The following is a 13,403-nucleotide window of genomic DNA, read 5'->3' as shown; positions in this document are numbered from 1 at the left end:
TCCCTGCCGAAATGTGCACAAACCTTGTCACCAACTATAAAAACTGTTTGACATCTGTGCTGGCCAATAATGGCTTTTCTACAAAATATTAACTTGCTGTTTGTCCAGGGGGTCAAATACTTGTTTTTCCTCATCAGATGGTTATCAATTTTAATAAATTCATATGATGTGATTTTCTGGAATTTTCTTTGGGATTCTGTCTTTCACTGTTAGAATGTACATATGATTAAAATTATAGATCGTTGCATTCTTTGTAAGTGGGCAAACCTGCAAAATCAGCAAGGGGTCAAATACTTATTTCCCCCACTGTAGCTAATGAAATGGTTAATTTAACATCTGGCCAAGGAACAACTGTTGAAAAACACTAGCACATTACAGTGATTGTTTTATTTTTTTTTAACAGGGTCAATGCACAAACACTTTTTGACAACATATTAAAGCAAATATATATTTTATTATAAAAATGAGGCATTTTTCCCCACTGAAAGTTATTGTCAGCAAATTACTGTTTGAATACAATAGCTGTTACTGTTAAAGACTGAGGGTGACGAAATCTAAGAAAATTGTAACTTTCACATTTGGTTCGTGGAACTGATTAGTACAAACAAAAGCACATCTTGTTTTATACTATAGTCTATCAACATGTGGCATCAAAACAAAAAGCATACCAAATAAAATTAATAAAAACACTGTACACTGCTTCTGTCACGATCATAACCAAACAGAAGGCTCCTGCTGTAAGTTTACAACTTGAGTTTTATGAGTCTGAGATATTTCTTTCCACCGAGCAGCAGCTCTGGTACAGTTCTTCGGAGAGTTTATGGGAGTCAGCAGGGACTAAGATGAGGTCACTGTCCCAGGAAGGGAGCCATGGGATCATCTGCCCGGCAACGCTTCATGCGGAAGGCCTCCATCTCCTCCTCAGTGGGCGCCTTCACTTCCATCAAGCTGTTGTACGGCCTCTTCCTCTCATCCAGCTGCATTATTGCATCTACGTGCTTCACCCGCTTGTCCTCCGCTTCGAGCGCCTGGGCGGAGGAAACAGGTTTTGAGGTCAGTCACAGATAAACAAGCCAAATCACAGAACCACTATTTGCCATCTTAAAAACAAAAATATTGCCACCTTCTTCAGCTTCTCCTTCTTCTTCTCTTCATCCTCTGAATCGCTGCTGTCAGAGCAGCGCTTCTTGTTCTTTTTGCTCTTCTTTTTCTTCTTCTTCTCTTTCATCATCTTATCTCGATGCATCTAGGGATCAAAATCATTGACATGACGAACATACAATTAGATCTAAATGTTGACAGACTATAAAAAACACCCATAGGATCATTGACAGGACCTGTTACAGTGTTCTCTTCAGCGTCACTTACTTCCAGCAGAGTCTTGGGCTCTTCCTCCTCCTGAGGCTCAACCAGTCCCTCTTCAAATGGTACGCAGTCCGTGTTGTTCTTAAAGTTATGAAAAGAACAAAAATAGTATGCAAGTAAAACTAAAAGCGGTGTATCAAACAGAGGATTTGAGTACTGTTAGGGATGGGGATTGTTAATTTTATTGATCTGATACCCTTATTGAGACCGCTTAATGATGTGATTATTTATCGATACTTTACTAATATTTTGTGACGGTTATTGGTAAGACCAGCCCCAACGGACATGGGGTAGGCCTGCATGTTATGAGGAAAATGTGCAATAACATTGTTCTATACTAAGATGACATATGACTTGTGAAAAATAAACATAATGAAGTGTGCATTAGAATTTAATATATTAAATGCAGCTAAATGTTTATTCTAGAGCAGCAACATTAATGTTTACCTCTTCCACCTCTTCTTCCTCCTCCTCTCTGCTGTTATTCACTGTCTGCAGGTAATGTTAAATGGCAGAAGGAGGCGCGGCTGGTTTGTCACAATCAACAGAGACTACAGACCAGGCTATGCTACAGATAATCAGCTTTCTATTTAGCTTCTTTTTAACATTTGGCTAATCAGAAATACTTTATTGATGAAATAGGAGTATAAATATAAAGAAAACATAAAGGAGTGTGTAATTGCCAAGCTCAGGTTAGCTGTGCTTGTATAAAACATACAGGATGAGAGACTGAGGACAGAGATAATTAAATTAACCCTTTATACATGTTTACCCTAAACCCAGCTGTTGGAAACTTGAGTAGCTTGGAGTTAACTGAACTTCACAGTCTCCACCACGACGTCTCGCTCTGCTGCCGCTGTGTGTGTGTGTGTGTGTGTGTGTGTGTGTGTGTGTGTGTGTGTGTGTGTGTGTGTGTGTGTGTGTGTGTGTGTGTGTGTGTGGGAGCCAACAGAGAACAGGCAGAGCCTGCAGCCTGATGATAAACAGTTGTGTGTCGGTGCCATAATTAGAAACATTAGTTTTCTCATTTCAAGTTAATCAGATTTGATGCTCGAGACATAACTAGTGATGAAACGGTATCAAAATTTCATATTACGATTATAGTGACCAAAACTATCACGGTTATCAGTATAATCACGGTATTGTAAAAATGTGCCGAAAAAGATTAAAATGTACTGATACACACACTGAAACCATTTCAAGTTTTATACTGAAAACTACAAATATAATTGCCATTTTGTTTTCATAAATAATAACATAACAGCAAATACCTTTTGTAAACAAATGAAAATCATTTAAGTGTGCATTATCAAGATTTTATATAATATATAGGTAACACAATGACCCCGTGGACAATTACATGAAAACATAAGTCTGTAGAAGACAGTGACTGCAATTAGCCCAAAAACTGACATAAATACAGAGCAGTCCGTAGCGTTTCTAGATATGCTGATTGGGTGATTAAACAGCGCAAGGTGTCATCATGTGCAGACGAATAGACTCTGCCAACACACGACGCATACAGCAAGAGAACAAGAGCAGCAACACTGAGAGCTTCAGTTTACAAGCTGTTAGCAAGTCAGAGAGACAAACCACAGCTAAAGTTAACTCACCCTGCGTTCACTGTAAGGTAATTTTCTTCAATCAAGTTTCCCTCAGCGCTCTCATAAACACTAAAATACGACCAGACTTCAGAGAAACTGAAGAATCTCCGCAGCGCTGTCTTCAGCCGTGTTGTCATTGACCCAAACAAACCCACGTTGCATTCTGCGCATGCGCGCCTGCTTCTGGGAGACGCTGGACAGTGTTTGCCGTGAGTTTATAATAGCGCGGTTAATCGTACCCAGTTATCATGGTAATTTAAAAAAATATATATATGTGTATGGTAATAATAACCGTTGGGAATTTTACCATGGTTTACCATTAAACCGGAAATCGTTTCATCCCTAGACATAACATTACATTGTAGGACCTGCTAGTCTTGATAGCAGTATCAATAAGCTTGGACCTTAGTGATTTTCAGGTTTCAGGAGAAATTTTGGAACCGGTCCTTTTCGACCCGGGTCTCGATCCCCATCCCTACAGTTAACACATCTACTTACTATTTCAATTCCAGACTCTCCTGTGCAGTAACTCTGTTTGACCATGGAGTGACAGCACTTGTATCCCCAGAAGCCATCTTTCCAGAAGGAGCCCCAAATGCACTAAAGACAGGAGAATGTTTTTTTTAGAATACAAACAAACAAAATGTGACAAAATTAAGCCAAACGTTTTTCCGCAGGGGGCCGCAGCGTGTTCTCGCCATCCTTACAGTGTGGTTGTTGATGAGCACGTCCTCCTCATACTTGGAGCGAGCCACGGCCTTCTCAAGTCCCTTCAGTACAGCGCCGTGACGAGAGTACTCCACGTAGTCCTCCGTCTGGGCCAACAACAGCTCCCGTGGCGGTGCATTTAAGTGTTCTTCACCTCCATACTGATTGCCACAAACAAAAGCAAAAATGTCAAAAACAATTAACTCTTCAGCCAGCAGGAGAGAAACATATTGAAGTCTTTTTTTTAAATTAAGTTTTTTACCAAAGGCTAAAATTTGAGACCATATTCTCAAACTTTCACTGCTGCTACGACTCACATCCACAAACTATTGGAAGATGGCGTAAAAATACAATGTCGACGTTGTGAGTGCCCATAAAAACATATGCATAGATACCACTTAGTGCTTGTATCCACCAAAACGTTTTTTGCCAGCTGAAAACGCCAGTTGCTCTTCAGGTAACGCCTAGCTGGGAGTCGCAGCGATTTTTAATGGCTGAGATGCTTTGGTTGCTACGATACATTTTGTCCGTGGAAGTGATGTGTTGCAAGTAGGCTACCTAATTTTACCGAATTTAAAAATGTCACCACAAGTAAGAGTAAGAGTACATGTTCCACATGAAGAGAAGGCTGAAGCATGTAGAGCAGGCTACCATTCAGCAAGCATTCATTGAACAATCTGACATGCCTCAAAACTGATATTATACAGTCTGACACAGATTGTGGCGTACATTTTATTAGACCAATTTTGCTCAATGTGACATGCAATTAACAGCCTGCTGCTAAAAAAAAAAAAAAAAAAAAAAGCAATGTACCTTCTCCAGGATGCTATCCCTCTGTTTTTCTTTAAAGTCCTCCTTCTTGACCTTAAAGGACTTGTGAAGCAGCTCCAGCTTGGTGGGGTCAGCCTGCAGATGCACCTCAGAGCCTCTCTCATAGGCCTCCCAGGCAAACACTGTCACAAGATGAAGCAAGGTACAGTAAAAGATACCTGCTTGAGAAGCGTGAACGTAATTTGTGTGTTCGATACGATGAATGAAAATAAATAAATCACATCAGAAATTTATGACAGAACTCCTTCTCACCCCGATCACTACTTCCTTCACTCCCTTATACAAGCACACTCATTTAGTGATTCATAAAAACTTGCAATACTGGACTATGAGATCAGCCATCTGCAATGCAGTGGGCTGCATTATGCCTTTGAATTTATTCACACTACAACCCACCTATACAGTACATGAATTACTATGTTTGATAATGTATTTCATTTCATTTAGTAATGCTTTGGACTTTGGTGACAACGTTGATATGTCTGTGTATTTATTTATCAATTAATATATTAGGCTATGTTTATTATGAAAGATGAGTTTATTTAACTTGTACTAATCTACGGGTCTCGCAATTGCCCCAAATTGAAAGTGAAATTGAAAACTGAGATCAATCCTGCCATTTCTGTCGCATGTTATATCAGAACAGACCTGCTTTGGCTAGGAAAATTATGCCATTTACAGTCTTGATTTTTTACAACATTAACATGCAAACATATATGGGTACTTTAATAGTGAAATTGTTTAATTTAGCTATGCCTGCTAGCTAAGGCACGTAGACAACAGGCAGCTAAAACTCTGGCAGCATCTAGTATCTAGTTAAAGTAATTGTGATTAAAGCACATGACGGCTCCAACCACTGTCCTTTACTCTTTTTGTAATACCAGGAAAATCTGACTTGCAAAACTTAGAGTGGGGGTGATGAGTGGCTGAAGGGAGCTGGAGAGCTATCTTGGTGACTTACACTGTGTTTGAGCCATGGTGATCGTGGCCCCAGAATAGCGAGCAAAGTTGTCTCCAGCATACCCGACTCTGTCAGACAAAACAGTTAAATAATCATTTCAACACAAGCCAATGAGAAGTTTTGAGTAATCAGGAAATACAGTGACAGTCACTTACTCGTCAGGGTTCATGCCAGTGTTGGAGTACGGGTTCTCTCTCATAGCTCGAGTCTTTGGATCATAGTATGCTGAATTTGGATCCAAATTCCTCAAGTACTTGTGTGAGAAACAGACACAAGAAGTTCAGATTATTGGGAGTCTGTGTTAGTAACAGGATCTCATCTCTCAATTAAAACAGCTTCCAACGGTGGACATGGGAGGCAACCTACCATGGTCCACCACAGCAAAATAAGAATCATTAGTTAGAGAGCTGAGAGTAAAATAGCAGTTCAGCATAGGCAATAGGCCTGTGTGTCTCTTACTTTAGCCGTGTCTTCTCTGATACGCAGATTCCTAACAGTGATTCGCCTCTTGGAGTCAAAGTTCTGACCAGGCATGTCAATGTCATCTGCGTATTTATCTTCATCCTCATCCTCGCTGTCATGTTCCCGCTCCTGCACAGATTCAAAGAATTAAACGTCGGTCTTCTAGACAAGAGACTGCCTTTTATCTTGCGAATAAGACAACAATACAATCTTGACATAGGTGAACACTTACAGATTGGTCCAGTTTTCCAGAGGCCAGCTCATCCTGAAGCTTATGTGCCTTCAGTGTCCTCTTGGCCTGAGAGCCAGAAACAAATAAAGTCAAATTCATGTGGTAAACAGGAAGTAGATTACACAGTTGTGATGTAATGTTTTGAACCTGATGATAACACCTGATTTGTGTCCCAGTACCTGCAATTGTGGAAATATTATTTATGATGCGTTTTATCTTTTAAAGTATTCATACCAGGTAATAAAGAGGTGCAAAAATAAACTGACATAGGCACTTCAGTTTGCCCTCAGTTATGTTTGCAAGGTTTGGCTTTGCAAGAATCAGGGATTTTTAGTTGCCAGATTTTACACCAAAAAGAAGGTTCAGTTTGAAGCTGTTGTGTATGGCTTCTCTGAATTTATATGTCCTTGGAAGAGGGCGGACATATGTGTTTGTTTTTCTTCTTCTCAACAAACTAAACGCTAGTTTAGCAAGCTTAATTTACCACTGGACTGCTTACCAGGTCAACTTTGGCGTACTCTTCCACGATGCGCTGGTGTTCCTCTGGGTCATACCCGTTCCAGCGGTCACGCTTCCCGTCATAGTCCAGTTCAAGCTGTATCTGACTGTGTTCATCTGGAGCTATGCCTGTGCCTGTGAACTTTGCGCCAACTTTTCTGGGTCTCTGATGAGATGAAAGTGAAGGTCAGAGGATTACGTTATTTATTACAGACAGAACATTATTTTAATGTACAGGATTAGAAGTGAGTAGGGATGTCACGAGAGCTGATACTTCAGTACCGTGTATTCAACATGTGGAAGATGGAAACAAGTGTAGCTGCAGCAACAGCCTCGCCCAAAAGAAAAACAGTAAGTCAATTATGGAAACTGGGGTGAAGTTAGATTAATATTAATAGATTAATATTGGAAATATTAGTTTTTGCAGCCGTGACCTTCAATAGCTCTGTGGCAAAGCCTCGATTTCTTCCCGTTATGGGATATGTTGGCTAATTTCGGCAGACGTTTCAGTTTTGATCAACTCAAAATCACCAAAGTTGAATATGCCGTGGTGAGTGTAAAGAACTGAATGTCTGTCGCTATAGGCAGAGTTAGGGACCGTCTAAAAAGTGCAATACAATCCATTTCAACTGTAAATGACAAACCACTGCCAATATAGATAGTGACCCTCTTTAAACATTTCCCACATTACAGAATTAATTATGCATTCTGTAATATCAAAAGCTTGCTCATTTATGAATTTATTGACATCAAACCACCTCTCATCTTTTCATCATCGTTTTTTTTTTTTTTTATTAAAAAGGAGTGTATTTTGAAGTTCATGGGATTCATTGTTTTGATTTTTACCGAGGTATCAAATTTGGTATAGAGAATCTTGGAATTTCACTGGAATTGGTATGGGCCATTTAATTTCTGTTATTGTGACATCCCTAGAAGTGAGAGAAAATTCATCTCTATGGAAAGATCTGTTTTACCTCCAAGCAGTCCTTCTTCTTGTGTGTCAACGCACCACAGTTTTCACAGGCTCCCTTACGAAATTTAGTGGTGACAGTATTCTGTTTGGAGAGAAAAAAACACGGCACTATTAACTTGAAAATTCATTTGTAATGGCTCTATGAAACTAACTCATCGATTCACCCTCACCTCTTGCACTCCTCTCTTGTACCACTCTCCAATGGTTGAGTACTGCTTCTGACATTCAGACTGTGGTCTCTGATGCTTTAGTGTGGGCCTTTTGGATGGGTCAACATACCATGGCACTGATGAAATGTACTGTGGGATGTGAGGGTTAATGTCCCTGGAAGAGAAAGGAAGCAGCACAAGTGGTTCATATTAATGTTACAACAGCACCTTCATTATAAAGATGGCAATTAAGAAATAAACAGCAACGATTTTACAAATGAAGATCAGTTATCTTGTCATGAAGAGTTCAACTCAGGAAGTACGATAGAGATGAGAAAGATTCATGTTTACACATAAACTCAAGATGGCTAACTGATCAAATACACTGCTCATTGAAAATATAGATCCATTACATTTGGGTGTAATTCCCTGGAAGAATGGACTTTGGATGGTGATGGGTCCATGTATGTTTTGTTTACCAAACATCTGAGTTTCCTAAATCATAATTATCACCTGGATGTTGATGTGAATGCTTTTTACAAGTCAGAAGCTGTAATTACAATAAATCTCATGAGAGATGAGATGAGATGAATGTGTCATTCACCAGGTAGGGAAGACCTAATGAAAGATGCTATTGACTGAAATGCTGTATCCAGTACTTGAGGAGTTAAGTCAGAGTATCCCGACCTCGGCTACATTGATGTTGTTCACTGCTCTTTTTAAAGACCGTCTCTCACAAGTCCTCCAACTTTAAATAAGTGCAATACTATATCGCTAGAGTTTGATTTTGAGAAATTGTTTAACATCACTGGCCTCTGCTAATTAGACCTTTAAAACATCCAGATATGAACAGGTTGCGAGCTCAACTGGAGCATTTCTTCAGCTAACGTTACTCCGAGGACCCACTCTCTGCACAGACATAAACTCACTTGCCCTCCTCGTCCACCTCAGCTGGAGCGTTTCCCAGCTTCCTCTGCTCCTCCAGCTCCTTCTTCTTCCTCCAGTCCTCCCTGGTCATCTTCTTGGGCTCATCCAGGCCCACGATCCCCTCCTGGCTAACGCCAACATTGGCGTCAGGCTGCTCGGTCATGACTGAACCTGCCACCAGGAATACACCTCATTGAGCTCTCAATGCAGCCGAGTAACGCGAAACAGACGCTATCGTCACTTTAACGTTAAGTTAGCTCACCTTGCAGTTTACCAGCTTAGTGACTTCAACGTGGAAAAAAGTATTTTACCTTGTATAAACTGATTTAATAAATAACTTGGTTACCTTAGTGAGATCCAACAAATACCACAGCGGTTAATATTTCCCTTGTAGAAACGATAATTTCCTCTGTATCTAGCTCTGCGTTTGCGCCCGTCCGTTGTGTTTTCACCTAACACACGACCGTCGCCATTTTACATCCACTACAGCTACGTCACGTCCTTTCTGTCTCCGCGGTGTTCAATTCACCGACGTGACGTCCCTGCTGGACAGAGCGGCACCTAGCGGACACAGCTGTTTGCACTACATGCCGAGATGTACCGCCTCAACGCAAAGACACCACTGTTCACGATTGCTTTTCCAAGCAGTGTTTTTCCTTTCTGTGTGGTACATGGCAGATGTTGTTATGCTTATCACAACACTTCTAAATATCTATATGTAAATTATGCTCCGTTCACACCATTAAATTGTGTAGGCAAGCACACTTTGCCCTGCTGGATTAGCAACAATGCAATTAATTGAAACTTAATTTGGGGATATGCAATACCAAAGCACAATATCAAATGATTTAAGGGCTCTAAAGTAGTTCAAGTCATTTTATCAGTTAATACTGACACCAATTCTTGAGGGCATCTGACCATATCTTTTTTTTCTTTTTACATTTTGTGCTTTGAAAGTGAGAGGAACAAAGCTTCATTTGGCCATGACCGATACATAGAAGTGAAATTACAGAAACTCTATCCAAATGGCATATTATTATCATCCTCTTCTTCTTTATTTCCTTCATTAACAATTCCCCCGACTTGGTAAATCTCACTTTGAGTTTTGTATGATTTGCAAGGAAATCGGCAGAAAATTCATTGTAGCTATGTAACTTCAAGTGAGTTATTAGTTAGCCATATGTACTAGGAAATTATTAACACAAACATCATTTTCAAGTGGTAAAACAATTAAATAGGTTATAGGAAGCACGATTAGCACCAAAAACTTGCAGAAGTACAACTTGCTATTTTTCTCTCCTTATCTCCTGACTTCTGATACGGTTTGTTTCTTTATTTTATTATTATCATATATGTAGATGTTAGGTTGCAGCAGCTAACTGAAATAAAGCCTTGTGATATATTGCCTCAACTTTTTCAGACAATATTTCTTATGCCAGATGTGACTGTAAGGTAACGAAATACTGGATACCAAGTGAATACGTACTTTAATTTTATTTTCTAACTCAGTGAATGGGACAGCAGTGATGGATGCAAAACAAATTTTAGTTTATATCTGTGATGCATTTAGAGATTGTAGAACATCACAACATTACTTTAGTTCTCTATGCCTCCGATCCTGAGCTCTGATCTACCTGTTTGGAGGGGGGAAAAAGGATGAATTAATAGAAAGAACACACTGTTTTTGTAGTGAGATGGATCATCTAAAGCCTCAATGACGCCAATGCGTTTATTGTTGCGTTACTCAGAAGCACCAAGCAGGTGTTGTGCTTAACTGTAACATGGACCAGTGAGAACACCATTTTGATCACTCTTGTAATTAGAAAGACAAGGTCAAGACAGTAACAACAACATAAGATGGCGTTATGATGACAGTTTGGTCAGGCGAAACCTCTCACCTTTTTCTTATATTCCAAACATTAAAAAAGGCCAAAAAATGTAAACAATGTTGAGAGAATAAACAAAAGAACATAACAGCACCAGACACAAATAAACCTATCGACAGAAGTATAAAGAGACAGACTGAATCAGTCCTTGAGCCTTAGCACCAGTACACATCCCCACTGTCAGTCCGGCAGTCTGGGGATGAGAAGGCAACGTGGTACCAAAGCGAAGGCAGTGTCGCGTTCAAGTAGGTACCAAAGTATCAAACTCTTAGTCTTTTCTAACTTTTTAGTCCTTTGAATGCCTGTTGAGAGTTTTTGCTGAGAAGTTATGAAGGAATGGATAGACCGAGTCACTTGTCATCGTCCTCCACCCTCCCCCACTCCTCCGAGTCCTCCCCCTCCACCTCTCCATCATCAGCATCTTCGTCCACATAATCACCCCAAGTATCATACACATTCCCTCCTTCGTCCTCCTCTTCGTCACCGTCGTGTTCCTCGGGCTGGTCACCTCCATACAGCGGCTCATCCTCCATCTTCAACTATCTCCATCTCCTCCATGTCATCCTCTTCCTCCTCTGCTTCTTCGTCGTCGTCATCGTCATCGTCGTCGTCATCATCATCGTCATCGTCTTCCACGTCTTCTTCCACGTCTTCCACCTCTAACCCACACCTCCCCGTCCTCCACCTCACCGTCCTCTCGCTCGTCCCTGGAGGACGTAGGAGTGGAAAACGCGTTCCCTTCCGTCCCGTCTGTGGCGTAAGACTGCTGGAAGGGACGAAGCTCGAGGTAGCAGTTTTGTGTTTATATAGAGACGAGGAGGAGGACCCTGCCCAGCTGTTGCAGCCTGGCCCAGAGGAAGCGATGGGAGCGGAGCTGGTTTTTTCTGGAGTCTGGGACCAGCGAGTGTGAGACAGGTACAGCCATGGCCCCGGCCTCACGGAGGTCATGTTGGGCACGTACTCACGAATCTCCCCCGGCTCCAGCGGGTCAGGTCCACAGGGGTCGTGTTCACTGCAGGACAGCTTGCCGTCCAGCTTGGAGATAAAGAGCATGCCTTCACGATGCTCCTTACAGTAAGAGCTGGGGCACATCTCACAGAACGAAGCTGCCTCTTTACCGCAGACGTCACACTGGTGCCATGGACACTCCCATCGCCCTGGACACAAGATCACCATTATTACTAAGTTAAGAAAAAATATTTTAGGCTGAAGGCTCCAATAATACATTTTTTTTAATAACAAATCAATTGTTTTTTTTAGAGCGACAGCTCCGTCTTATGTCACTGCTCATAGAGGTCAAAATATCCTTAAAAAGTCACCCAACTGGCTGAGAGATTGAAAATACATTCAATCTTTAGAAATGATATGTTATCAAAGATAAATCTGGGGCCTGTACTACAAGGCAAGTTCAACATACCCAGGATATCTTTACATTATCTGGCTTAACTAACCCTAACAATCAAGATCTGGATAAGCGGTACCCCGAAGCTGGTTATCAACTCGGTAAGTCAACCCAGGGTTTCCCAATCCAGCCGTGAGCGTGTTCACATAAAAGAGGCGGTGTTAGCAGCTGATGACCAATCGCAGACATGAACAAGTCCACTGTCAGCAGAGCAAACTGTATACTACAATACTACAGAAATAGGCTATGACATGTCTAAGTAGCACGAGCAGCAGACACATGCTGGGAGACGCAGACAGTGTGAACGCCTACATGAACAGGCGTTTATAATAGGCTAATGCGTTGATTTGATGCTTCTTATGATCTGTATGAAAATATCAGCCTTATTCTTTCAGCTCAGCTGTGTGTCGGCGTTTCCACATTAAAAGACTCGGGCACTGAATAAATAAAGGTTGTTGCACCTCACTTTAAAGAAGTTCTGGTCACTTCAAAAATGAGATTAATTTATTTAACACACTCTAAAGTTTTCCTAACATTGTTCTAAATAAAACTTCATAAAGCAATGAAACGAAAGATCCATTAATGCCATAAAATGTGCTCAAATAGTGGTGGAAAAACTGAATCTCAACATTTAGGTTACTGAAAACTCACCTCATTACCTGCGCCCACATCGCAAAAGGTGGGGCGGAACATGACCAGTCTCTGTGATAGCCTATAAGATAGCTACTAACCTAAAATAAATAGCCTACATTCATATTAAAATTGATTTCAATATCCCTACCAAACTGCTCAATAATATTCAGCCTCTACTTGCCTGCAGGCCTCTTGGCCAGGTTGAGACAGTCAGCGTGATAGACCTTCGGGCAACCCGGCTTCTTACAGGACACTATCTGGCCCCCATCACCACAGCTGAAGCACTCATCTTCCCTCTCCTTGGTCACTTCTTGCTTGGTCTTCTTCTTCCTCCCCCTTCCTTTAGTTTCAGTTCTCAGCTGACGGCTGGTTCTGAGCAAGGAAAAGACAGGTTACAAGGCAGCTATTCTTCGAAGTACATTTAGTCAAGGGCAGCAAAAGGATAATCTTAAGGGGAAAGTGTGCTTGCTTGCGCTGAACTCTTCAAATGTAAGCTTTTACCTTCGGCCGGACACCCAGGAAACCGCTGCAGTTGGGTGCTCCACATTTACAGGCAGTTTTACCATTGCCAAGACACTCAAGGTTGTAGTTGAACTTCAGCTCCTCCCCTGTATATACGGTGTATTAGATCTATGCTGCGCTCCGATGTGTAGTTTATTAAACTACACATTAAATTAATGAAATAATCTGCATTAATCCAACACAAACACCAAAATGAGAAGTAGGTGGTCACTCAAACCTTTTGGGATGTCTTGTAGAGCAAAGAGCCCCA

At 41.1% G+C, this 13,403-nt stretch overlaps 1 protein-coding gene and 1 long non-coding RNA gene across 2 annotated transcripts; both read right to left on the bottom strand.

The window, feature by feature from the left end:
• Window positions 1-372: 372 nt before the first annotated feature.
• LOC119884124 (pre-mRNA-splicing factor SLU7-like) lies at window positions 373-9,215 on the bottom strand. Its single transcript, XM_038694602.1, has 15 exons — window positions 9,057-9,215; window positions 8,713-8,881; window positions 7,805-7,958; window positions 7,636-7,716; window positions 6,663-6,827; window positions 6,164-6,229; window positions 5,929-6,060; window positions 5,625-5,722; window positions 5,470-5,537; window positions 4,491-4,630; window positions 3,677-3,838; window positions 3,468-3,569; window positions 1,369-1,446; window positions 1,124-1,246; window positions 373-1,028 (listed from the first exon to the last, which is right to left on the bottom strand). Exons 2-15 carry the CDS (start codon window positions 8,871-8,873, stop codon window positions 849-851), a joined length of 1,710 nt encoding a protein of 569 aa, XP_038550530.1. The 5' UTR covers window positions 8,874-8,881; window positions 9,057-9,215; the 3' UTR covers window positions 373-848.
• Window positions 9,216-12,983: 3,768 nt separating this feature from the next.
• LOC119884123 lies at window positions 12,984-13,403 on the bottom strand. The gene is made up of 3 exons (XR_005440930.1): window positions 13,371-13,403; window positions 13,133-13,239; window positions 12,984-13,003 (listed from the first exon to the last, which is right to left on the bottom strand). It is a non-coding gene; the product is annotated as an uncharacterized LOC119884123 (long non-coding RNA).

The sequence above is a fragment of the Micropterus salmoides genome, unplaced genomic scaffold (genome assembly GCF_014851395.1).
Source record: "Micropterus salmoides isolate LMB-PRFRI ecotype aquatic unplaced genomic scaffold, ASM1485139v1 Ms_hic_scaffold_320, whole genome shotgun sequence".
NCBI lineage: Eukaryota > Metazoa > Chordata > Actinopteri > Centrarchiformes > Centrarchidae > Micropterus > Micropterus salmoides.
The sequence above is the reverse complement of the archived record's forward strand: the minus strand, read 5'-3'. Positions and strand labels throughout refer to the sequence as shown.

Excerpts from the sequence above, each read along its gene's own strand:
- LOC119884124 (XM_038694602.1), bottom strand. The coding sequence starts at position 8,873 with ATGACCGAGCAGCCTGACGCCAATGTTGGCGTTAGCCAGGAGGGGATC. Across the intron at positions 6,230-6,662 it reads AGTACGCCAAAGTTGACCTG|GCCAAGAGGACACTGAAGGC; the intron begins GTAAGCAGTCCA and ends TCTGGCTCTCAG. Across the intron at positions 1,447-3,467 it reads GAGAGTCTGGAATTGAAATA|AACAACACGGACTGCGTACC; the intron begins GTAAGTAGATGT and ends CATAACTTTAAG.